General features: G+C 38.8%; 1 protein-coding gene across 1 annotated transcript in view; it reads right to left on the bottom strand.

The window, feature by feature from the left end:
* Positions 1-842: 842 nt before the first annotated feature.
* The window catches only part of spon1a (spondin 1a), a gene marked incomplete at its 5' end in the record, with an annotated part of 70,771 nt that continues 44,618 nt past the window's right edge, over positions 843-26,995 (bottom strand). Inside the window, 10 exons of the mRNA XM_080500331.1 lie at positions 843-1,746; positions 1,849-2,115; positions 4,014-4,178; positions 5,035-5,202; positions 5,555-5,725; positions 9,460-9,642; positions 9,753-9,828; positions 10,657-10,797; positions 13,151-13,352; positions 24,895-24,959. Coding sequence (XP_080356457.1) covers positions 1,583-1,746; positions 1,849-2,115; positions 4,014-4,178; positions 5,035-5,202; positions 5,555-5,725; positions 9,460-9,642; positions 9,753-9,828; positions 10,657-10,797; positions 13,151-13,352; positions 24,895-24,959 — 1,602 coding nt within the window. The 3' untranslated portion in view covers positions 843-1,582. The remainder of the gene's footprint in view (positions 1,747-1,848; positions 2,116-4,013; positions 4,179-5,034; positions 5,203-5,554; positions 5,726-9,459; positions 9,643-9,752; positions 9,829-10,656; positions 10,798-13,150; positions 13,353-24,894; positions 24,960-26,995) is intronic.

Raw genomic sequence — 26,995 nt, 5'->3', positions numbered from 1 at the left:
TAAAATCAGCCTCAGGCATCAAACTGGACTAGATGAGCTCTAAAACGGCTCCCGAGCAGATCAACAAATAAAAGATGAGATCATACTTTATGTCCATATTTATTTACCCATGCATGCTTCAATACAGCCTCCATAGCAATTTGTATTTTAACATCTCACTCACGCATCTTATAATTCCCCCTCCATGTTGCCACCGCCTGTGAAGTGTGTAGGCTTCCCCCCCATGTGTGGTTGTGTTGGCATGGAAACAGGAATGGCATTGTGATGTGTGTATTGAATTTTTCACCCCTGTCCCCAGAGCTCCACAGTGAGGAGAGCCTGACACCATCCCTTCCCCCCACCGATTACACAAGAGGGGAGGGTGCAGATCCCTCGGAGGTCTCAGAAAGCATGCTCATCTGAAAACTCTCCGACCTCCACCATCCTTTTAAACTAAGAACAGAAACCCTCCGTATGGATTAACAAAAGGCCATGAATGCTGTTTTGTGTCTCGTAAAATCACTTCCCTGTTTGACTGAGTGTGTAGAGCAGCTTGCTGCCACATGAATGGCGACATGCTGCATGTGATCTTAATCATTTTCAGGCAGCTTTCGGTGTCATTTGCAAATCAATTCACCAAATGAACCCAGTGTAATCATAAATATATTCACCATACATCCCACTGCCCCCTTGTGGATAACGTATGTCAGTACAGAGAGTTGTGGCGAGAGAAGTCAAAGAGCTTCAGGAATCATTAATTGAAAAGAGACTTGCTATCGCCATCTAGTGGCAAATCAAGTGTAAACCATGAGCTCCTCACACTACCGTCTCATTCCCCTGAAGAAAAAGACAGATCCATGTGACAAGTTGTCACATTTACTTTTATTGTAAAGGTGATATTATTCCAAAATATTAATATGTTAGAGGAACAGAGAAAACGAAAAGGAAAGAGGAACATCTACAAAACACCTACACAAGACTTTGGTCTTGGGACACATTCTTATCAAAAAATTCCACTGGAAAAAAATAACATTTTCTAATAATGTTCAAAATCATATAGATGTCAACTGTGGTGCATCTACATGTACAACAATATAGTTGGGTAAAAAGTTAACAGGCGTTTTGTATTCTAGAAACAACTGAACATTTTGAAGGCATATAAAACACTGGAATGGCTGGGCACCTGTGCTTTGAAGTCTGGAAGTACTACCTAGGGATACCACAAGATATAACTTTATATTTTTTAATTAATAAATCAATTTATTGTTCATAATTATTATAATTTCAAAGATAGTTTATACCACGACGAGTTTACAGTAATGTTGCAAAAGTCAGATGTGTATCAGAGCTTGTTTGAAAGCACAGAAGAATCAGCCAAGTTTAAATCCAGGGTTTTCCAGAGAGATCATTTAGTTTGTTTTTCTCTTGAGAAAAAAAAAACAAAACTCTGGATTTAACCATTACAGATTCATTAATGTATCATTTCAGCCCTAAACAGAGTGCATTGGGTTGTTATGTGACAGTGCGCCTTTTCCTCTTCCTCACTGTCAGCCTACCCCACCCTCTCCTCCTGTCCACACCTCTCCTGCTCACTCACTCCTTCCTAGCAGGGGTGCACATTGCAAGCCCTGATCTCCTTCCTGTCCTTACAGCTGGACAGCTGGGCGCCTTTAAACCTCTGCTTCACGATCATGTGTCGTTCTTGAACACCTCCAGCACATATCTTAGAGCACTCTGTCCAACTGGACCATGGCCTCATTCTACACCCTGAAAGACAGAAAACAAGAAAAAGAGAAAGTCAGGATACTGTTTTCAATCACCTGTGTGATGTTGTGGTTATGATTGATTGCGACGAAATTGGCTCCTCACCTGGATGGTCAGAGGCGCCTTCGGTCTTTCCCTGTTTGCTCCTCCTCTTTTCACGCTGTTCCTTGCGTCGTTTCTTCTCATCACTGTTGCCCTGTCCTCGGTTGCACTTCCTGACCTTACACTTCTTCCTCTGGATGGTTTCAGGACAGGGGTCTCCACCAAACTGGGGCTCCATTGTCACCATGCGTGTCCGGATCGTATGCCCCTTCCCGCAGGACTTATTGCACTCTGACCACTCAGTCCATTCTGACATGACACAATCTATGGCTTAAGACACAGACACATAAGGTCAGAGTGATGTATATTTTACAGAATGTAACAAAAATTTACAAGAAATATGATAAAGGTATATTCCAGTGGCAATTTCAGATCAACTTTGCATTGATTCATGCATTGACATAAATAGAATCTTCTTTAAAAAGCGTGAAGGGAAAAGATACACAATAGTTTAAATTTTAAAGTAAAAGCCACCAACCAGCATCTATCTAGAAATAACATTCATTTCCTCAGGATAAAACTTTGCCAACAGTATTAGCAGGAATATACAGGAATCCAAACAATTGACATTTTCTGGTGAGCCTGAATTCCGGACTAGTTTTACTCTCAAAATGTGAGATCTGACACCCCAGCTTTGATTATATTTAGAATATATGTATTTGATGTTTATTGACGAGACGCTGTCAAGTAGCTTTATTCACTATGAGGGCAGGATTACTTTGATCCCCTCCGGTGATGAAAATAATCCAGCAGATGAGGCATTGCAAGGACCAGAAAAGGAATTGATCCACCATCCCCCGGCCATGACAAATCACAACCGGGATATAATGTATGATTTCAGCCAAGTTTCCACCATCAACAAAACAGACCCATAACATAATAGCTGTTTCCACCTAATTTCTAGCTGTGATGTTCAGTAGGTTTTGCCTCTCCTACACCAGACATGTTATTCATGCATGCACCAACACTGTTCACAAATTACTTGGCTGTGATAAGGTTTCCAAGTACATAATCTTTTCTTGTTTTCTCTTGTCCATGTAGCCAGTACTCAGGCTTTTGTTTTGGCTTTCATCAGGCACAGATTTTTCTTTGCTGCTTCTCGTCTGAGTTCCATTAAGAGATAGGCTGCTGGCTACACACTGAGGACCTGGTTTAATAAGATCCTGCATAAAGTGTGCTATGGTGGTGCTTTCAATGTATGTGTGTTGTGGGTCATTTACTAAAAATAACAGAGTGATATTGTGTCAAAATGAGAATTCAAATGAGGGTTTTGGCTAGAAGCCACATTGGTTCTGTGTTCATTTACTTGCCATAAGGTGGTTGGATGGAGGGCTATATACTATACCATAGCTATATCTGAACATTACATATTAATCATTCAGCATTATCACCCACATTCAAGGCAAATTTACTAAATTGGTAATGCATGTTATTTTCTGTGTCTATTAGATGTAATCCCCAATGCATCCCATTAGTAGATGAGCTTCCACGCTGGTGGAGCAGGAGTGCATGTATCTATGAAGTTGAAATGTCAATATGACAGGATAAAGTTCAATAAATGATATGAAATATTAATATATAGGTCTATGCGACTGGTGACCTGTCTTGGGCATATCCTGCTTACACAGAGAGTTAGTTGCGATCCGTTTATGCACCTGTTGACCCTGAGCGGGATAAAGCATATCGATGATCAATGATACAGCTAACTGTCTCTTGAAACCTGATGTAGTATTTGAAAATGTATAAACCACTATATGGTATTGTTATCTGGGTTACAGTTGTACTGCCTTTTGTTTCATTTTCAAGATACACACATTTTATTATAAAGGTCACAAAACATTAATATTTTATAAGGCCTTGTTCGGCTTAGACCTCTGATTCACCTCCTCTCTGGATTCTCATACCAGTTTATCTCTTGGGAGAGTTTGTATAGCAGGTCAAACCTGAATTCATCACAATTTCACACTCACTCCCGCAGTTACTGTTAAAAATACACGGGATGAAAGTTGCTTCAGTCACCTTTCTGCCCTGGCTGCACTGAACTTCCAACCATTTTTACAACAAGGCACCGGGGTTCAGAAGAGGGATGGTGTTTTCATGAATTACCATAAATTATATAGGTTGACGTTCAGTGTGTGTGTAGGTAGATAAGTATATTTCCTACTTACGGCACTCTGGCAGCATGCACTTCTCCACCTGTTCTAACTCCTCTGTACACTCTCCCAGTTCCACCGGTGACTTGAGCATACGCTGCCGTGTCCTCAGTCCCTTACCGCAGGTCACACTGCAGTCACTCCAGTCAGACCACGGTGTCAGCATGCAGGGAATGGTATCTGCACACATTAGAAGGCTCTAAGAATTCCACTGCTAAACGTCTATCGCCACACTACATAAATATATATATATATATATATATATATATATATATATATACTGAACAAAAATATAAATGCAACACTTTTGTTTTTGCTCCCATTTTTCATGAGCTTAACTCAAAGATCTAAAACATTTCCTATCAACACAAAAGACCTATTTCTCTCAAATATTGTTCACAAATCTGTCTAAATCTGTGTCAGTGAGCACCTCTCCTTTGCCGAGATAATCCATCCCACCCTCACAGGTGTGGCATATCAAGATGCTGATGAGACAGCATGATTATTACACAGGTGTGCCTTAGGGTAGCCACAATAAAAGGCCACTCTGAAATGTGCAGTTTGATCACACAGCACAATGCCACAGAAGTCGCATGTTTTCAGGGAGCGTTCAATTGGCGTGCTGACTGCATGAATATCAACCAGAGCTGTTGCCGGTGAATTGAATATTCATTTCTATACCATAAGCCGTCTCCAAAGGCGGTTCAGTGTTGCGTTTATATTTTTGTATATTATATTCCTACATAAGGGTAATATAGGCAAAAATGCCTTTTGAAACACAATTGTAAAAAACAAGCGTGAACACAGCAACTATTTAGTATTTTTGTCACGAAAGGACAAAAAGTTGTATGCTTACTGAGGAAATGTCTTCTTCAGCTGCAGTTCAGACATTTACTACAGGGAATTCATATGCGGGTTTGCTTGTCTGCACTTAGGCTGGTGTCAGACTGCTGTCTCCATTTGCATAATGGAAGAGTTTTCTACAGATTTGCAGTGTATGAGGTGTCAGGATAGTCCTGTTAGTGTTTCTACTCACGACATTCTGGCATCATGCACTTCTTCACTTCGAGAACCTCTGCCCCACAAATGGAGCCATCTGCAGGAGGCATCTTCACCATGCGCTCCCTCCTCTTCATGCCAAGACCACAAGTGGCACTGCAGACGTCCCATTCACCCCATTCTGTAACCAGGCAACTGCTGGGAGCTAAGAACAAAAGAGAAAGACTAAGTACAGTCAAACAACAATGTTGTTTGACATTAGTTCTCCAGTTTGGACGATAAGACATAAAAAAAAACTAGGTTCGTTAAAGCCACTCTCTCACTGGGCAACAAGAAATCGCTTAACTTTCTTCTGATCTAATATTTACTTTATGTCTGACCCCCATATATCTGTCAGCCTCAGGTTTTTCTGACAGGTGCAAAGTACTAATGTAGTGTGATTGTAAAGTAAATTTGTCATTAGTTCATCTATTTTCTCTTGTTTATTTTGCATTCAACTTGTTAGGTGCGTCGTGAGGTAGTAGCTTAGGTGAGACAGAAGAAACCTGAAAACTCACAGCATTCTTCATTGACGGCACAGTTCTCAGTCTCCTCTGTGGGCAGTGTGCAGATCGAGCCGTCGTCAGGGAACTGTTTAACATAACGCTCTCGTGTACGTGTGCCCATCCCACACGTCATACTGCAGGGAGACCAGGTGATCCACTCTGACATCATACAGGTGGACGCATCTTTAGAGAGGAACAATATGTCAGAAAGAATAGCATAATTGTTTATTCACATATTGCCTAAAGCGATGGTCAGAACCCACTCTGCGTGTCTTTAGTCTGTATGTTTTTTGAGATTTCAAATTTTTAGAGGGAGAAGATAAATCCTGTATCATGTAGTTTTACATATTATTTCTCATTGATATTTTATGTATAGTTCATGTATCTAGTATATGCCCATATATATTTAGTGTAGTATCATACGGCTTTATTTCTCATGAAGAATGGTCTTCTTTGAGCACAGGTTGCCCGCCCCAGCCCAAAACTATATATCAGTCATATTTAAATCATGTCTTTACACCTTTACAGAGACACTTTGAAATCCAATCCTTCAAATCAATAATTCTGAAAAAGCATGTAACGTCACTCTGAGTCCTGCAAACCTGGGATGTCACCTGTCCGACAGTTTAACGAGCACATGAACGCATCACTCCAAGCTGTCATTTTTGAAGCTACGTTTGAACTTTAAGGCTTCACTTGCAAGTACAGCCACTTGTGACCATCGCTTTAATCGACATGTTATTCCACACCAAGTGCCAACTAATCTTGCACAATATATAATATACATTTCTTTACAGGCTTTACACAGAGTAATCCAAGCTCATGATGGCAACTAATTAGGAAGGGTAATTGCAAGCACTTGCTTACATTTATTTCGAGCTCCGAATGTAATTATGAAGGTTTAAATAAAGACCAAACCAAACAAGTCTTTCAGCAGGAGAGCAAGCGATGTGTGGATGTGCATCTAAAGTATACATGAGGAGAGGTTTGTCATTCTTTTATGCCAACATATACCAGCACATTAGAAGATGAGAAAAAATGGCATCCTATTTATTACCAACGCCACTTCTCAATGAATGAGAAACATAAATCAACCAACTAATAGCCATTTGTATTCATAAAAATAACTACAGCTTGAGAAAGAGAAAAGTTTGCAACACCTCCTGACTTCAGTATGAAAATGTCAACTGTGATTTAAAAGCTGGCGAACTCATCCTGCTTTTCAGGCACATATGTTGATCAATACCTGGTTTGAGTCCAGTGTTTGAGCCTTTGCATATTCTCCCTGAGCAGTGCACTCATAGGTTTTATCTGGGTACTCTGGATTTCTCCCACAACTAAACATATTTCTGAAATTAACTGTTGACTATGAATTGACCCAGTGTGCATGTGCCTAATTCTACCTGTTTACCCGGTGAAGGCTGGTAACTCATCCTCGGTGTATACTGCCTGTCAACAATGTCGTATTTCAAATTAAGTCTCCTGAATTTGAACATGTTCCGTAATCATATGCAACATCTTTGTCAAAAGCTTGACTAACAAAAAAAGTCATATTCAAGTGTAAAAAAAACACACAGCAGAGGCCTGTAGTTGGTGTTAATTTATTTTCTAAAGGTCAGATCAACCAAAACACATTTCTTTCTAATAATCCTTTTACACCCACTAGCAGCCTTTGTTAGTTAAGAAATAATTGGTGTCATGACACATTGAAGAAATAGAATGGACACCTGTAGTGAAAAAGTAATGGAAGTAATAGATATGCCCCATGGCCACTGATAGTGTGACAGATCCTTTTGTAAAGAGGGTTAAAGAAAAAGAAAAGAATGTCTGCAACTGATTTCTCTTAATCTCTTGATCGCACTATACACCTTTGTCCCAAAGTCAAGTGTGAATCTCTGACGCTAACAGTCAAACAGAAGCAGGAAAAAAAAGAAAAGGAAAACAAAGGGGAAAAAAACCTCAATAAATTCTATGGTGTCACCTCAAAATGAGAGACTTGGATTCATTCTGGATGCTCTTGTTTGTTTCCTCCTACAGTACAGAAACATGCTTTTGAAACTTACTCGTGACTCTAAGTTTTCCTTAGAGTCTGCAGTGATGCTATGAAATGTTCCTGTTCAAGTCGCACATTTAAAAATAGACTTTAAGACCAATGTCATAGAAAAATATATTGCTCTAGAATAAACACCAAGAATATTAGTAATATGATCGATGATAGTAATGATAACAAAAACTAAATATAGTATATAAATACTAATGGCAAATATAAGTGTCATTGTTAGTATATTGCGTAAATAGTGTATATAATTGTACAACTATAATAAGATATGATGTGTATACAGTACATGTGTATTTGTAACATATTGTGTATACTTCTATAAATGAAATGTATTATTATGTTTTCACTTTATCGATGAAGCTTGAGTTCAGAGTCTGATGTCTGCGGCCTTGCAACATCTTATCTTTGATTTGTTAATAGGATCAGGCAAAATAAGTATTTTACTTCGGCCTTCAACCCTTTCGGCCTTTACATTTGTCAGCCTATGGATACAAATGCTTATTTTATTTAGTTGATCATTGACTGAAGAAATAATTAAATAAAAAAAAATAAAAAAAATCCTTAGCTGTGAAAAGCTGTCTGTGACTGTCCTTTCCTGTGTTTTCCTTGTGATGGATGGATGGATGGATGGATGGATGGATGGATGGATGGATGGATGGAAACAGCCTATTTTAAATACATACATCCATTGTTTTGTCTCTTTGGTGACCCAGGATTCATTGAATAAGATGAGGTTGTGAAAAAGGAAAGAAGGTTTTTATTGCAAACAATCATTTTTTTTTATGGTATGGTTCCTCCAGAGGCTGAATCCTGTGACTAATTTAGAAAACTTTTTCATTTTACTGTTCATCTCGATTCGTTGTGGTGCTATTTCCCCTATTGTATCTTATTTACTTTTATATGCTTGTGTTATTGAAGACTGGCGGTGGGGTATTTTATTTGTATTCCCTGTACAACAGTTAGTTACATATCATTGAACAATGATATGTAACTAACTCATTGAACAATGATATGTAAATGTAATCCCAAAACTTAATAATTGAGGGCTTTCAAACTATATGATAAAAGCAGTTAAGATGCAAAGAATAGCCTGTTCTATCAACACTATTGATCGGCAGTAAAAGGCTTCTTTCACTGATGAGAAGAGGAAATGAAACCTATTGATGATCGTGAACGCAAAAGCGTGTCTGAAGCCTTCATTACATCATTTAATTATCTGTACAACATAATATATTTAATCACCCATGCTTGTTATTGACGTGTTGGTCAAAAGTAATTTTGACTCAACGGGGTGTTTCTGCTAATCAAAGTAATTATGTTTCGTTATGTGTTGGATGAGCTCACACTGTTGAACACTAAGAGACAGGATGACTAAGCTGCATGGACTCGCACCCTGAGGCAAAAATTGTTGTGCACAGAATAAAAATTAAAATAATGAAGAGATGAAAATATATATTAAAAAAAAAATCCTTGAACAACAGGCAGACATTTCCTTAGTGAATTATTATTTACTTTTATATTTAATTGCCGTTTGCAGTTTAACTCATCTTGCTGTAAAACTTAAAAGCCTGTCATATAAACAAAGAACTCCTCTTTGCCTATTTTTCTACTCTCACTTAATTGCAGCAGTAGAACGGTACGTTGGGTATTCGTGATGAGCCAGCACCAACAAACATGCTCCCAGTTCTTAGATGGTCAAACATTTACAAATGCAATCATTATCACAGAGATTTAAGTGGTCATAAAGTGCTTAGGGGCTGCTGAATCATACAAAAGTATTTGTGATGTTTTTCATTCACATTTTGTTCTATTCTTAAAGCCAAAACTCTGACCTTCAGTTACTCAGATGCATACTCACCCTCATCACTGCACCCAGGCCCCATGCAGGGCTCAAAATCCTGAGTGTGTGGACAAGGAACGCTGAGGTCCAGCTGGGCCTTCAGCATCCTCTGTCGCATCCGCTTGCCCTTTTCACACGTGGCCGAGCTGCAGGCTGACCACGGAGACCAGTTGGAGTAGATACATGTCTCGGGAGTGTCATCTGAAGGATGAAGACGCGAAGAGGGCACACTTTAAAAAGCTGTTCAGTATGCTTTCAATCTTGTATGTTTTTGTTTGAGAAAGGCAGTGAAATTGGAATGGGATATCGACCTTCCTCCTTCTCCTCCTGGGCAATGTCTGCAACAATGTCATCCACATTGTCTGGCACAATGTTGCACTGTTCGCCCTGCGGACACACAAACACAAGCCACCGAGCCTTCCTTTGAGATGGCTTTCTATTAGCAACCTTAAATCCAAAAGAATAATCTCTGAATTTGTAATCTTGGAGTGTAGTTTTCGGTGCATCAACAAGTTGAATAAAATGGGTAACCACAAGAAAACTCAAGTACAAAAAAATCCTTTTAATTCCTCACAGCTACCTCTAGGTGCCACTGAAGGACTGCTGCCCCTTGATCCCTTTCAGTTTCACCAACTATTCCATTATCTGTATGAAGCATCTATTTCTATATGAATTCCATCTGAATGTTGTTTCAACAATTTAAAAATATATTGTGTTCTTCCGGTTAAAATAACAAACAACTGAAGCGAAAGAGATCTTATTGCCATTTTAGCCATCGACACTAGTAAACTGTTTCTTGCTTTCTTTTTAATGGATATATTTTCAAGAATTATATCCATATTTAAATATAATAATACTAGATTGGAAATTCTGTCCCATGTTGTGACACTTGTTGGGCATTGTATGTTGACACTGTTTATCACTGGTTAAAAGTATATCTTGGTTATAATAATAAATGAGCCAACTTGGTAAGTCGTTTCCTAAATATTTTGTTACCTCCTGTTCACATTCAAAATCAGCTGTTTATAATTTCTTCTCCGGTCAGCATGGGCAATGATTGAGTTTTTACACTGTGGTGTGCTTTAACATATACAATATCCATCAAGTCTATTCATATAAAGGTTAAGAGGAACACACTTTCCTGTCTCAAAAAACTACCAATTATCTGTATTTGCATTGAGACATTAAAGATAGGGGGGAAAAAAAAAGTCTGACCTTTCTGGCAATACGCTCCACCACCACCCTGGCCACAGGAGTGATCGCGCCCCCCTCGGGATCGTAAAAAGGGCTCTGCGGATGATCTAGACTGGTCAAGGGACGGATTTTTTCCTGAGGTGCTGAGGGCTTGTTGGGTGACTAAAAGAACCACAGACAAAGACACAATAAGAAAAAGAATACACATGGGCCAAAGCAGCGTGTTTTGGGATTTCAAAAATATCACACTGAGAATTTTTGTTGTTGTTGAAGAATACATGTGCACAAGTATAAAGAGAACAAAGTGACCCAAAGTTACTCAACACAAAACTCCCACAAAGGACAGGTTTCAAAGTCAGAGAGCAGCTGTGGAAGACCACTGTAGTTTTTTGGGTTGTTTTTTTTTATGGGAGATGCTCTTATTAGTCAACAGTAGTAAAGGTCTGCCAGCATGAGGTTGATAGAAGCACCACTGCCAGAGGCGGCCTGGAGGCAGAAGACCAACTCATTCTTCACCACTCCCCCGCCGAGGCCACACAGAAAAACAAACTGTAGACTAAGAGAGAAACTCTGCATTTAGGAGGGACAAGGAAAATGAGGGGAAGGGTAATGAGGAGCCACTAATTAAAAGGTACAGTAAAATTAATGAGACAAAGGATGGAGTTCATTGTTTTGTTACAGACCTGTGCCTTTAACAACTTAAACAACAGAGAGCCAAAGCCCCAAAGTCACACGTACGCATGCACACACACACACACACACACGTCTACACACAACAATGCATATGGAAGTTTTAATAGATGTTTATGTTCAAAAATTTACTTTTCTCCCTTGATGCACTGCAGGCTTTTTCTAACATGGCTACAACTGTTGATCCTAACCTTAGTACCTTAAAACATGTCTTCATGTCCAAATGTTGTCGTTTTTCTCATGTGCAGACAAAAACTCGTGGTAACTCCAGTGATGCAGGTTTCACCAGCAGTCATATCTGCAGGATTTGTGTGTTGAATTTGTTGTTGATATTTTAGTTGTGTATAACTCACATGAGTAGTTTTAGTTTGTGTTAGAGTACAAACGCTTGGCTTTTATATCAGTTTACACATCGGACAAAATAGGATGATTCACATGCAGGTGATGAAATTCTCATCGTTTTGGCAGGAATGATATAATGTTTTAAAATTCATGTCACACTGAATCACAAAATGTGTTCCTGTATGTTCACATGTGAATTAGTTAAGTATTAAAGGAAGGAGAATGACAGTTAATGGTAATTGTAGCAATCAGGGACTGAAGGGTTTAACTGATCCGAACAGCCTGTGTGAGCTGCTTAGAATGCTGGAGATACAACTGCTGACTATGTTGATGGGTGGGTCAATCAATGGGTCAAACTATAATACTTTGTTTCTTGCTATTTTCAGAGAACGTGTTCCTTGCCCCACATGCAATGTCCCTGCCTTTTGTTTCTTCCTCTTTGCCCCATTCCGCTCTCTCACACATTTATATTAAGCGGACAGCTTGGAAATGACTGCTGCAAATGGTTCTAATTCTTTTAACAAAAGGTTTTACAAATGCACGTCATGAGATTTAATCCTGATTCACCAAGTTTGAGCAAGCACACACGCAAGTCAAGAGTGAGAGAACAAAAAACACAGGAGGAGGAAGAGGAGAATAAGTAATATTATTCCAGTGGCTGGCCAAAATAAACAAGGGAGTACAGTTCAGTGAGTTCATCTTGTGAGCGTGAAGGGATCAGCCAAAGGTTTCACAAATGTAGTCACAGAATTTGGTCAAACATAAAGCCTAATCTGTCGGTGCTGGCTGGAGACACTGAGCACACAGAAGACAGCACCTCACAGTGACGGCTGGGAGGGAGGAACATTGTTCAAGGCTTTTAGAGGAGAATTGGATCGGAGATGGCACTTGAATTGTTGCAGCCCGGCGCTTCGCCGGTGTGAAGAGGTGAGAGTGAGAAAGTGATTGTGAATGTGAATGTGAGCTGACAGGCAGATGAAGAGGAAGAGGTCAAAATGATGACAAGGTCAGTGCAAGGAGAAGCCTCAGCAGGCGATCAGACCAAAGCAGACAGGTTGTCCAGGCCGGAGAAAGGTGGAAGCGTTTCCAAAAAGGCCCTGATGTCTACAGGCTCATAACTCAAGCTGAGTCACCACAGGGGGAACGCTACAGCTTTTGTTGCATCATAGTAATAAATACTGTCCTTCATGAATGAAATCCATTCCTTTTGGTCAATTTGAAAGCAGGTTTGTTAATTTCGTATGGAAAATATTAATGATTGCAATGTGATGTAATCCCCTGGAGACCTAACTGCACTTAAATTCAAATATAAAGAACACCGCAAATGAACATGAATTAAACAAATACTGCATGTGACAGTGGATGATAAATTACTCAATGTACTGTGCTATTGTGCTTGTTTGTGGCAAATTAATCAAGAGACACAGTGATTTGAGTTTGTATTTAACATCTGGATGATTGCATGGATGGATGTTTCCTTCACCTCATATGTCACCCCACTGTCAGTGCCTGCATCCCACGGGATCATATCCTGCACCACCTTCTGGGCCCACCCGCACTCCTTGGTGCACAAGTCCTCTGCAGCTAGACCCACATTCCAGTCTGGACTCGGGCCTAACATGGTCAGGAAGGACATGAGGTGACGGCTCCGGTCCACTGAGAATTCAGCTGAGGGAGCAGCCCGCCTGAGGAGAGTGAGCACAAGTCAGTTTAAACATTGTGAGAGTACAGCTGTAGCCTCACTGACAAGGACCAGCCCACATTTTGAGAACACCAGGATTACAGTAAGTCAGTGTTTCAATGACCCTGCCTTATTAAAAACACCCTTCACCAAACTTTACCTTTCTTCTGCTCCAAAAGTTTTGAAGAGTAACAATCAGTAACATTTCGAGCCAACACAGTAAGAATGGGAAAGCTATGACTGCAATCAAAGCAATAAATTAAATGTTTTTTTTTCTCTCATGTATGCTCTTTTGATTTAGTTATATGGAGTTAGAAAATGGGCCCCATCACAGGCATCCTGAAAGACACCAAGCATAGAGGAAAATATAGTAAAAAAAAAAACTGACATAACATTTTCCCTGATGAAGCCCCTTGTGGTATACAGTACCTATAGGTATATCTGATCTGCTATAATATATAACTAGAATATAATAGAAATAATTTGAATATCTAAACTATCTAATACTGAAAACCATGTTAAAAAAGAAGCAGCGCAAACACCTAAAATTATAATTGCAAAAACAGTTTTTAAAGAGTGTTAAAAGCCTCTTTCGAAAGGTAGGTCTTCAAGGGCTTTTTAAAAGAGGCCACAGTCTGTAAGGTTCTGAGGTGGCTGGGTAGAGAGTTCCACACACGTGGTGCAGCTGCACAAAAGGCTCAATCCCCCATGTTTCCATTCTATCATACGGACAGCAATTTTCTATAATGTGATTCTTAAAACAGATGATGTCCCCATGAAACACAACCTCAATTCCACACGTGCATGCATTATTTTACATTCACATAATGCCCCTTTTGCCTGAACCTGAAACATAACCTTATTTCTTTACACACGTCTGCATTCTAGACCCCACAAAAGTAATAGTTTACACACACACACACACACACACACACACACACACACACACACACACACACACACACACACACACACACACACACACACACACACACACACACACACACACACACACACACACACATTTTTCTATTGACCAATGATTGACAGCTAAAACTAATTAGGATTTTTTTTTTCCGCAGTGAACACAACATTAATTAGGAATGGGAAGCTTCTTGTTGTAACTTAGACAATTAGCTGGTGATTCCTCTTCACCTGTCGTCATGCCCATATAAATCCCTGTGACTCCAGCCAACTCAGCCCTGCCCTCTCACACTCTGCTAATGATGGCCTCTGACATTGTGAAACAGCCCTTATCCCCTGGGAACACAAAACTTGACTCAACTCTCTCGGGCTTCTGCTTAGTCTGCGCTGCAAGTCAGAGGTTTATCTCAGAGAGCCACCTGGGCTCTACAAAAAGGTAAAGTGTAATTGACAGAAAAGAGGAGACAGAGCAAGGCTGGTAGCAAATGAGGAAAGGATTAATCACCCTCGATAACCTCACTGAAATGCTCCAGTAATTCAGAAATGTCTCTGGTTTTTAAATGGGCAGGCATATTTCTGGAGGGATGTTGATGTGAATAGTAGTGGGTGTCATGATGTTGCTACATATTCGGGGCTAATGATTCCCCTACTAACTCACTTGCATTTCACTGCTTCACATATCATTTGTGTGGGTGGCTAATCACGTTTTCTAGTTAGATATGCTCTGGGGTTTTTTCCCCCTTCATGGAATAAACAAGCTAAATAAAGTTATTTGAGAGCACAGTTTTAGTCCACCTTTGGCAATTTTGACTAGTTTAATTAATTCTTTGCAACTAAAAACCAGATTTAAAAAATGCAAGTTTATGGTAATAACTAAGTGTGAAGCATCTGTGCTATCCATTATAAAGAAGTGATGAGTTGAAAGGAAATTGGGGAAAAAAAACACTTCTCGACTAACTAAATAGTTTAATTATGTCTATCCACTGTCAATGGGAAAAAAAAAATTGTTGTGCAGATTCTGCAGTTTTAATGCCAGCAATGTAACAGGCTGCTCACTCAATACCACTGCACCACCTGATTGTTTTGGACTTGGTGGCTGGTGGGCCCACGTAGCCCTCCCATGCAGCTTGTTTGGACAGAGCCATATCGGGACATGCGGCTTACTTCATCACCAGGCACACGCCAATACAAGTTCCAGTGACTCTCGTCTGGACAAGATGTGCACTGTTCTTAGTTTTTTTTTTTTTTAATTGTCTGTCTAAATCTTCACTACAGATTTGTGCACCTTGCGAGTCATAACCAGGATCACAATGTGCCAAGGTCCAGAAAATCTTGTGGCCCTTCAATATTGAAAAGAGCAAATTGAGTGTGCTCGGTTGTAGTTCTGGCATCTGATTAGGATTGCCCCCAATTAGAGGATGATATGTCAAGATAGTACATCTCATTTGGTCGAGGCGGCTTGAGCTTTCCCCATCAGAGCTCCCCTGATGTTGCAGAGGAATAATGTGGATGCATGGATATGACATTTTTAAGGGCTTAAAAAAAATCTTAATACCTGTTCAGTACCACTCTACAGCAATTATTTCTGGCCAATTCTACATCATTAAAAGCAGATGAATGAAGGTATCTCTCATGCACTGCACACCTACACCAATTTCCAGGTTTTAGAAAATATTGCCCGGTAGCTAGTGGACGAGTTATTATCCTTGAAATTGGGTATACAACTATAAAACACTTTGAATCCCCACTATCAACTCCGGAATGTAAAAAGCTGCTCATTACCAGCTGTATCCTTGTCTTCAAAAGCTTTCCATTTTACACTCTTCACAAATACCTTTTTTCCTCACTGCTAATCAAGTGGAACTTACAGAACACCAAAGTCTTCGTCTGGTTATTAGGAAGAAGCCTGACAAGAGAGTGGGAGTGGGAAGAGAACAACAAGCCAACTTGAGTGTCGTGAAGGTACTGAAGCTGTCAGGCAACCAGTTTAATCCAGTATAAATGGGAAAGTGGCACAGAGAGGGGGTGGACTAATGGAAAGTAGTTTGGTGAGGAAACGAAAGCAGGAAGATACTGTAAGAAACGTGATTTGGAAGTGAGTGGGAAGATACGATGCAACGAGTCAGAGGTGGCTTCGCATCAGACTCTGATGTGAGGAACATCTCCTTCTAAACATCACAATATACTTAAAAAAATATATACTTTTTTTTTTTTTACTTGTGTCTATGAGCTTGTTGTTTCTTTATGTGTTATTCTGTGCAAAATAATAGTAAAACAATTTTTTTTGTGTGTTTTCACACAAATGTCCATCCTCTTCTCTTGCTATAGAAGAAAGTCATAAGTCAGACGACTCATCCAACACTTGAGGGCGTTTATTATTCATTTGCAGTTTCTCCCCTGCATCAAGAGCTTTGCTGGCTTCCAATATTGGCTCGAACTGTTGGGGGCGTGTAACGCACATCCGTCACGATTAGATACTGAAAATGTCAATCAAATCTGGGCTACTTTACTACTCTTTTCCCCTCAAAAAGACGTAAATATGCCGAAATCAAATAGCACTGGGACATTTCATGGGGTCGTCAAGGGGTTAGAGAAATTGCACCAGACAACTGATGTGCAGACAATCGATGTAAGTGTCTGACGTCCATTTGGGACTGACCAAGTGAGTGATGGAATCGTGATTTCATTAACGAAGGGGGCTTGATGGGGAACCATTTTTCAGGCTTGGCACAGAAGTTTGTTATAGTCAAAGTGGCACCTTAGGTAAGTGCAACACCACACCGATGTCCAAAGCCTCTAAAATAGTGATATACTGACATTTCAGCAGTTGTTCTGACAATAAGTTTAAGTACTGACTACCTCAATGTCTGCTGACTGTAAGACTGATTGTCTTCTTGTGTCAGCAGCCAGTGACAATTACTATACTTAAATGTCATATTTGTCTCGCTTCTCAGCAAAGGCAACTTTTTTTTGCTGCTTCTTCAAACATCTGCTTCCCCCCCTCTGTTTTTACTATATGAAGAAATCAACAACTTTAGTTTATCTTAAGTCTTCAATGGTAGAAAGCAATTAAGACGTCTCAGCTTTGTGTCGCAGTAATTACAGGCTGAACAAATCGAGAGTGGGGTGAGTGCACCGGTCTGACTCTAAAGGAGGCGTAAACAGAGTTTAAATGGAAGAAAAGTTAGATATGCAATTTATCATCACATTACATTTCACAATCTGACTGCTTTTTGCACTCATTTCATAGGTAAAAAAAATAAATACTGTTACATTTCAAACTAAGAGGTGGAAAAAGCTGATCAACAGTCTACAAACAACTAGAGACATATTTAAAATAATCCATGATACATTGTCCCTGACTTAAAGAGACACCGATGTTGAATCAGATTGTGGCTTTTAGGTTTGATACAACTTGATACAGATGCAGTTTGAATTATTATATTCCCCCAATACACTGTTTATCAGGATCATTGCCTGTCTTATAACAATGCTTATGAAACAATGTCAAATATAATGGATACTTACTAAAATCTGGCACACGAGGAGGACATTTCAGCCCATGTTTGCACAACCACATGTGGTTTCATCCTCACACAAACCATTGAACACAAGTCTCTGCATCAGATGCATCATTCAAAGCTAAAAGTGTGTTAATCACTAAACACACACGTAAACACACAGTCAGTCGACAATCACCTCACTTCAGAATGCATAGGTAACAAGTCAGCCCACGCTGAATCCAGGGTTTGTCGGCTTTTCTCTTTTGTGTGCATCAAACTAGATGACTAGTTTAGAGAAGACCTATACAATTATCATAAAAGGGGAAAAGCAAGAAAAAGAAAAAGCTTTTACTGTTGAAATGAGGGCTACTTTAGCCAAATAGATCAGAAAAAGAATTCATGTACCTGTTTAGAAGCTGCTTAGAAAGAGTGACCTGATTCAAGGTGAAATACATGTACGCAATTTCAGTAGACTTTAGATTTCTGTAAAATTTAAATCAAATTCTACCTTGGCCATAACTTTATTTTGATGATTTTTGTGTTAACTTCTGGTCCACAATAACCTATTTTTACACTTACAATGTGCATCTCTCTGTGTGTTCACAATATGCCATAGAGAAAAAAACCTCCCAAAATTGTGTTTCCTTATGAGTTGGCTTACTTCAGTTGGTGCTCATGTCTTAAAAGGTTGTAAAGGAATGTATCATAGTAGTATTAAGTAGAGCTTTTAAAATGGCATTTGCTCTTACAAGAAATGTATTACCGTATGTTTTACACTCTGTGTGTATGTCATTGTTTTTTGTCTGTTGGGTTTTAACTATGCCATCAACTTCAAAACTGTTAGATTTTGTTGCTTGTATAGTTTTGTCAAGATCATATTAACTTTTTTACATGATTGTTGCATGCTATATTACGTCATGATCATAAAAGACAATGACACACACACACACACACACACACACACACACACACACACACACACACACACACACACACACACACACACACACACACACACACACACACACACACACACACACACACACACACACATTCTTTTTTATAAGATATTGCTTGACAATTACAACTATAAACTTTCGCCTGCATTTCCATTGAAGTTCATAGAGTAATTATTTGGATATAATTTGTCTATGGTGCTACCATTTTCAATTTTATCTTGCTCTCTGAAAAGATATCACAGCAGCTTCAATCAATATGGATGTATTAGTAGAGGAGCTTCAGTTGTGTGTCTTTTTTTCTGGAAAATATATTGTCACATTTAATAGTTTCTCTATTTCTCTCTTTGCTTGGAATCTCCTGGGTTTGTGGGGACTGCTCGAGACATACTGCAGTAATGTTTGTGATAATGGCTCCATTTCTTCAGCCTCATTCTGTTCTTATCGCCCACCTCTCTTCTCCTTCTGTGTTTCCACTGCTTTGGCTGCTTTTGCCCTTTGTTAGAGCAATTATTTTACCTTTTATGACCGATTGAAACAGTGCACCATTTTTTACCAAATACAACAGTGTTACACATGAAACACAGTTAGGTTTTTTTTCCACATACATAACAAAGATGAAAATATTCATGTCAAACGGTTTTTGAAACACACACACACACACACACACACACACACACACACACACACACACACACACACACACACACACACACACACACACACACACACACACACGATATTGCACAGCTAAAAAAGACCTTCAGTAGACAGGTTTCCACATTTAGTAGCATCACCACTTTGAGGAGTCGTACATACAGTGTTTAACATCTCAGTTTGAATCCATTTACTTTCATATCCAGAAGTTGAAAGTATCTTAAATAAACCTTACCACTGCATGACCAACATTTTCTGCGCCCTTAAACAGCGTGCAAGCAATTGCAAATAATGTGTTCATGTCTTTCTGTATACTTTTTTCCATGGGCACTCATTTCACTGTGGGTACATTACTTCAGGTCCCTATTTTTAGGTGAAGACATGCTGAAGAAGGTTAGGGTTTGGGTTATGCAAGTATGGCGAGTTTCGAGTAAATGTGCTGGAAACCAATGCAAGTCGGACTTGCTTTCGATTTTTTATTAGGTGCAAGTACGTTTTTCTTATAGTGGCTTTCATTTCAATCTTTTAGTGCATCAGCATTGAACAATGAACTGTATGTCTCAGCTCAGGGTGGTATATTTCCTCAGCTTTTTTGCAGCCGTATTGTGGGTTTTATCTTCCTTCCCCAGGCACCAGATGTGTGACTTTATTCAAAAGTTTAGTTAGTTTCCAAAACCTTTCCACATTCAATATGTTGACTTCTGTACTTCTTTTTGCAGCTTTGTCAAACAGAACACCTGAAACTGTTAAGTGGTCGGGCTTTGATATTTTTAATTGCAGCTCCAATCGTCATACTCAGTTGCTGGGATGAGTTTCAGAGAATGGATTTAACACCTTATTATCCTATCAAGCCAATTATGATGAAGGAATTGATGTTTTCAAATACTGAAAACATTTATAGCTTTCACAATGCATTCATTTGCTTTGTACAGTTTATGAAAGGAGGGCTGCATGGAAATCAAAAGATAATTAAACCTTATTTATTTTTGTTTCTTTGAAGGAATGAATGTAGTTATTTTAATTAACAAAAGCCACCAATCATTTACTGTATTTCCAGACTATCTGGACCTTATAAACCCTCCGTTGTTGTTTGTTTACATACTCTGCTTTAGACTAGTTGTTTTGTTAACTTTTATTTTTGCACCTTCCGTGTTGATTCTGAGTGAGCCAACACCGGCGTTGTAAAAAGTAATTCCCGGCCAAAAACGAACACCCGTCCCCAGAAGCAGCTTTTATCAGGATTTACATCCATAACCTAAAAATATACTAAAACTGTGCCATGTATCACATATGTATATTAATCCTATAAGTGATGTACAACGTATTTTACATGTAACCCATTGTAAATCATCTCAATTTGCAGTTTGGTTTACAAGTGCAAACAAGGAAAACAAACAACTCAAATACATAAACACTGAACAACAACTATTGACACGTAAATTACATGCAAGACGATGCTATGAGCTGCAAATCCTTCTTTGTTAAATTGTAATTTTTTTTCTGCACAGAAGAAACCTTCCCAGAGCTGCCATCTTAGTTACTGTGTTGATACAGTTTAGTATATCTGTATATTATGGCTATAAATCCTAATAAAAGCAGCTGGAACAGAACGGTCACCAGTGGACCCAGTGACAGCCAGTTAGTGCGCGCTCCTGTGCACTTTTTGCGCAGTGGAAATGAGGCTTATGTGGAGTCTGTATGTTCTTACTGTGTGTCCATGGGCTTTTTTTCCATATACCCTGGCTTTCATCCAGTCCTAAGACATGCATGTCAGGTTAATCTAATGTCTCTAAAGTGCTCATAGTCAATTGAATTGAGCATTTCCTATGGTGTGTCTCTGTTAGTTCTGTGTGTGTGTGTGTGTGTGTGTGTGTGTGTGTGTGTGTGTGTGTGTGTGTGTGTGTGTGTGTGTGTGTGTGTGTGTGTGTGTGTGTGTGTGTGTGTGTGTGTGTGTGTGTGTGTGTGTGTGTGTGTGTGTGTGTGCGTGCTGAATCCAATGTTACTCCCAACAGTGTGCCAGTGCCTCGCATGGCAGCTTCTCCTATTAGTGTGTCAGTGTGGAAATAAATGTCTACATTAATAGGAGAACGTAACTGATAAAAGTGCCTTGAGACAGCAGAAGTGTTAAAATGTCCATTTACCATGCCTTTTTCTAAATGTCTGCTAGGACTGGATGCTGCCCCAAGAAACTTTAAGCAAGATAAAGTGGAAGGATCAATATGTAAAGCGAGATATAAAGAGGGAACTTGTGAGGTGCAAAATGTATAATCTGCGAACAAGATGTGTGGAGTCTTATCTTATAAGCTGCTTTGCTTTGCTTCATGCTATAAATATGTTTTGTTGTGGTTATGTTTCTTTATGGCACTTTTAAATAGAAAAAAAAAAGGTCTATGTTGTGGATAACAAAACATATTTAGTTTTAACATACAGTGACATCAACATGATGCATTTTTTTAATTGAGTAAAAAATTATTATTTTAGATTAATACATCCATGACATGGACAAAGTTAGTGATTAAAAAAAAATAATTTCCTCTCTGTGCTTCAAACTACTGTAATTGATCCGACATACTTGCATGTACTGTACACAATCACTGTGTGAAACAATTATTTGGCTGCATGAGCAGCACCAAGTAAGCTAATTAGCCCTCATGGATATCATGGCCTCTGTTCCTGCTGTGTTCTTCCCTTTGGAGACTAATCTCAGAGCCCTCACTGAGGCCCTGTGGTTGTAGAGACAACACAACACAAGCCTTTGTGCAGCTGGAATTCTGCTACACAAGCAGAGTCAAAAAAAAGGGTTCTTGTTTCTTTCATGAGAAATAAATTAAATGGGTCCTATTTATTAATGTAGGAGTGAATTAATGTGCACATTGTGAGCCTGTGTAGCTGTTACTTCTAGGGCTTCTTTCATTTGGGTTTCCACATATCAGCAAGCACTGGGTCCAACTTTGGAAATGATAACTTAGCCTCAGAAACTTCAAACTTTGTGGGCTTTGGTACAGAAACCCACAATGCTGTAAGATTGATTTCCTGCCCCGCAGGCACACGCTGCTTTTCAGTTATTTTAATATTTTCTAAAGATCAGCTCGCAGAGAACTTGAAAAAGATAATCCATCACAGCTGACATATCTACAAAAGAACATGCCAAATAGTGAAATAGTGTCTAACTTCTACAGTTTAATCAGTTTCAATATAAATGACTGATTTCTTATGTCCTCAAATTCAAATCACATCAAATGCAATCACATGGGATTGTCATAGTGGAACTGCTTGTGTATAACTGAGCCACCACAAACACTACACTGTTACCCAAGAATTATTAAAGGTCAGAGTATTACATACCGATTTAAGGAATTTACGGAACAATACTCAGAAACAAGAAGTTAAAGGAGCCGACAGAGGAGAGAGTAGCAGAGAGACTCTGGGCTGCAGATGTTATCAATCTTAAATTCAGTCCTGTTTCTACCTTCACATTAAGTCAGAAATGTGTGTGAGATAAACTGTGACATCTTTAATGGAATGAATTTCCTTTAAAAGATTTAGAACTTGTAAAAATACGGAGCACCTTTTTACTTTATTGCTTCATACCCAGTCAGTCCTGATGCATATTGATCCCATTCTAAGTTAAGAGAAACACTAAAGTATTGTCTATGGACACAACTGAGAATGTTTGCTTTAATTGTTTTGTTTTAGTTTGTGAAGGTGAGCAAAATTAACAGCTCTGTAACTACAGTAAAAGCCTTTGGTTTCGGACAGTCCTGGAAGGGGACTTTCCAAATCCAAAGCTATAATATAATATGTTCAGCTCTGATTTTGTTGAAATTAGATTTGTACTGTCTTAAAAGTAGATCTTGGAAAGGACCCAGTCCTTTTTGTGGAAGGCTTTTGTTTTTGTACCCTGGTAAGCTATTGTGTGTCAGCCTTTGAATTCACTGTAATGTTTCAACGAACCAGTTTGAAGTGGGCGTCTGAAGCCTATTTAGCGATAAGCTTTTTTTCTAATGTACTGTACAGCATCTATCGATCTATCTATCTATCTATCTATCTATCTATCTATCTATCTATCTATCTATCTATCTATCTATCTCCTTACATTTGGGCACTTTGTCTACACTGATTACTGCTGATCGGAATCTATTTTCTTAAAGAGACCTTAACAATATTTTATTTCCATCAGTTGCTGTTCATTTACAGACTGTGACATTATTTTTTATATGACTGACACCTAAACATTTACTTTGTTTTTCTTTTACACTGCATTGCCTCCAGACATGTTTTCAATGGATGAAGTGAAATATGATCCTTCAACATGGTATATTTTGAAAATGACCCAAGACATAATGCCATTTGTTCTTCGTGTCTGGCTCTTATTATTGCTCAGGGTGTTAAAAAACAAAACAGTAACCGTTCATGCAAATATACAATTGTGTCAAGTGGATGTGTCAGAACTTTTTACAACGTAACCCAGAAATAATGGAGACAATTGTTTTTGGACCCAGAGAGGAAAGGTTAAAAGTCAGTGCTCATCTTGACTCCATGTCACTCAAGACAATAAACCAAGCCAGAAATCTGGGTGTAATTATAATAAGCTGCAGCTCATCCAAAATGTTGCTATGAGAGTCCTCACCAACTCAAAGAGTGTGGAGCACATTACACCTGAGCTACGATCTCTGCACCGGCTGCATGTGTGGCATATTATCGAAGCCAAAATCTTACTTCTTGTCGATGAAGCTTTGAATGGTCTCGGGCTTAATCACATCTCAGATTGACTTGTAGAATATGAAACACACAAGACCCCTAAGATTTAATAAGTGTTTCAGAGTCAGAAGAAGCAAAGGTGAAGCAGCTTTTAGTTCCTGCACTCTTCAAACTGTGCAACAAACTTCCTGCTGACACGCTCACTTCTTGTAAATCAAGACTGAAATGTCACGCTTTGCTCAGGCTTTCCATTAAACAATAGATTCAACTTATTTCATTACCTTTGTCTTGATAAAGCCTTTACTTAATTTCTTATCTTTTTGATCACTTTGTTCTGATGTATTTCATAATCTTAATCGGTTAGGATTAATCGCCTAAATTGTTTTGCTTTAATGTATTTCTTGTAATTCTTCATTCAGCACTGTGAATTGCCTTGCTTCTGAACGCTGCTCTATAAATAAACTTGCTTTGCACTGTTTTTCACCTTCAGAAATCTCCATGTGACTAATATTGCTCCTCCTTGGCACCAGTCTGCTCAGGAGGAGCTGATTTACTCTGGTGAAAATTTGACGCACACGATGAACTGAAACTGGCATCAGTTTGTGTGAAAACATACTCACTGGTCACCCAGTAGGCATGAAACAGTGAAAACAATGTTAATTCATTCCACGTGAAGTCAAGTAGAGGAAAGATCGCCCATTATGCGATTGTGAGAATTAACTGAAGTGTAGTAATTTCCTGATAAAACCTGCAGTCAATGTTGGATGTGCAGGAGGTATTAAGGTACTTAAAATATTTCACTTACACGTTAAGTGGCTGCCAGGCTGGCCACTGCGCTTTCATTTTGATGACTGTCAGGACCTCATCGCCCTACAGGAAAGAGACAGATGAAAAGACAGAAAAATTAAATGTCAGCCCACTGAATTAATCGACCCTTCATTCTCCGATGACTGTGCTTCACAAGTGAATGATTGAAAAGGATCGGTGGAATACTTTTTTCCATTTCCACTCTTTATTATCAGGAGGTCAAGATATATGTGTGGTCAAAGGAGTTAAAAGCAGCAAGATAGACAGAAAAGAAATAGGGAAATGCTCGGAAGAAATTGCAGGTCATGGATTTCAATGAAATTCTCAAAACATCTACATTGCAGTACTTTTACATATTCAGGATATTAATGTCCTTAATGGCCTTTAATAGTACTGGCATATCCATTACCAGTACTGAAATGACAAATGATGTTTACACAAGTCACAAACAGTATTGTTTAGAATTTCCCACTGATGCTAATAGTTTAAGGTTTATGACTGACCAAGTTAGTTTTGCAACTTTTCTGGCATGTAAATACAAGAACAAAACAAAGATTGTCCTTAAGATGTATACATTACAAATGGTGATCTGTAAAAACACTTAATTACTTGAAAATCACAAATGGAGATAACCAGCGTAACCTTCACAATTTAGTATTTTTGTTGTATAGGATTGAAATAAGTAATGTTAAGGCCTCTCTTTTGTTCTGACCCATCTATTGTCTTCACACTTTTTGGGGAAAAATGTAATTAGATTAGCCATACATTTACTCTGAAGAACAAATCTGTTAGTATGTGTAAGCTACAATACTGAGCAGAATCTGCCATGGAGATGCTTAATCTTGTCAGTCAGATAATAGTAAACATATTGTCCATCTTCCAATTCATAACACTCCTGATTTCCAGAGAACACGTCTTTAATGAATGCAAATTAGATGAAAGGTCATTACTTCTGATTGAACAATGTATGTAAATATGTGCAGAAATGTGCTTAAATGACAAGAATACTGCTGCTTCCTCTGGCCCTTCCATTGTCTAATAATTGTTTTTACTCTCTTAACCAAAATGTCAGCATCTTTTGTTGTTCAATATGATTGCACCAAATCCTGATTAGCCAAGCAGGGTAATCCTATTTCAGACCGAATTCGTGAATGATATACTTTTAATCTTTGCATGATTTGACAACCTGACACAGGAAGCGTTTCCTTATTGAGTAAACACTTAAATCATATGGTGAGACACTTTCAAAGTTAAAGTAACAGCATCTGACAAGCACAAAACTGAAAAAGTCAAGCTGTCAGTTCAGGTTCAGGGTCAAAAAATGATTTCAAATAGTGAAAAAAGTCCCTAAGTGTCCTGGCCTACAGAATGATTACATGCGTATAATGTCTGCAAACAACGTGATTGCGAGTCATTTATATGTGATGACAACACAGTATCTTCGGGTAAATTAAATAATACAATATACTTTGACACATTTAGTTTTGATGACTGAGTGTGTATTTAGCAGTCTAAAGTGGTTTGGGAGAGGAATGTGTGCACCCAAATTCCCAATGAGAAAGTGAAGAAAAAGAATACTTTTTGCTTTGTTCAGTAAACAGAGTAACTATTGATCTTTAAGTCAATCTCTTACCAATCTTTGAGAAATGTTGCTTGAGTTTACTTATGTAGATCACACTACATGTATATACTTTTTTGCTTAAATTGATGAGACTATATTAGTCCCGGTGGCTGGGGCAGATATGGCTGAGGCTGCTTGAACAGCTTGTGGACATGATATTGACATATCTGCAATTAATCATGACACTTCTCCTTTCCATCAAAATGTCTTCTGAGCTAACAAGGGGTGGCTTTCTGGTAATTAGCCTGTCATGATGGGAAATATTGGATCACATCCTCATTATTGCCCCTACAGTCTCCTGCTGACTGCATCATTGCTGCTGAGAGGTGCCACTGGTACTGGACTCTCTTTTCTGCACTATACTCTTAACTGACTTCTCTATTTTCCGTCTTGTTCAATACACGCTCAAACACAGGCACGCACAAAGGATGAAAGAAACAGATCTAATGAGCAAGCACAACCCCAATTTCAAAGAGGC

This window comes from Blennius ocellaris, assembly GCF_963422515.1.
Source record: "Blennius ocellaris genome assembly, chromosome: 1".
Classification (NCBI taxonomy): domain Eukaryota; kingdom Metazoa; phylum Chordata; class Actinopteri; order Blenniiformes; family Blenniidae; genus Blennius; species Blennius ocellaris.
This window is presented reverse-complemented; position numbering and strand designations above follow the sequence as displayed.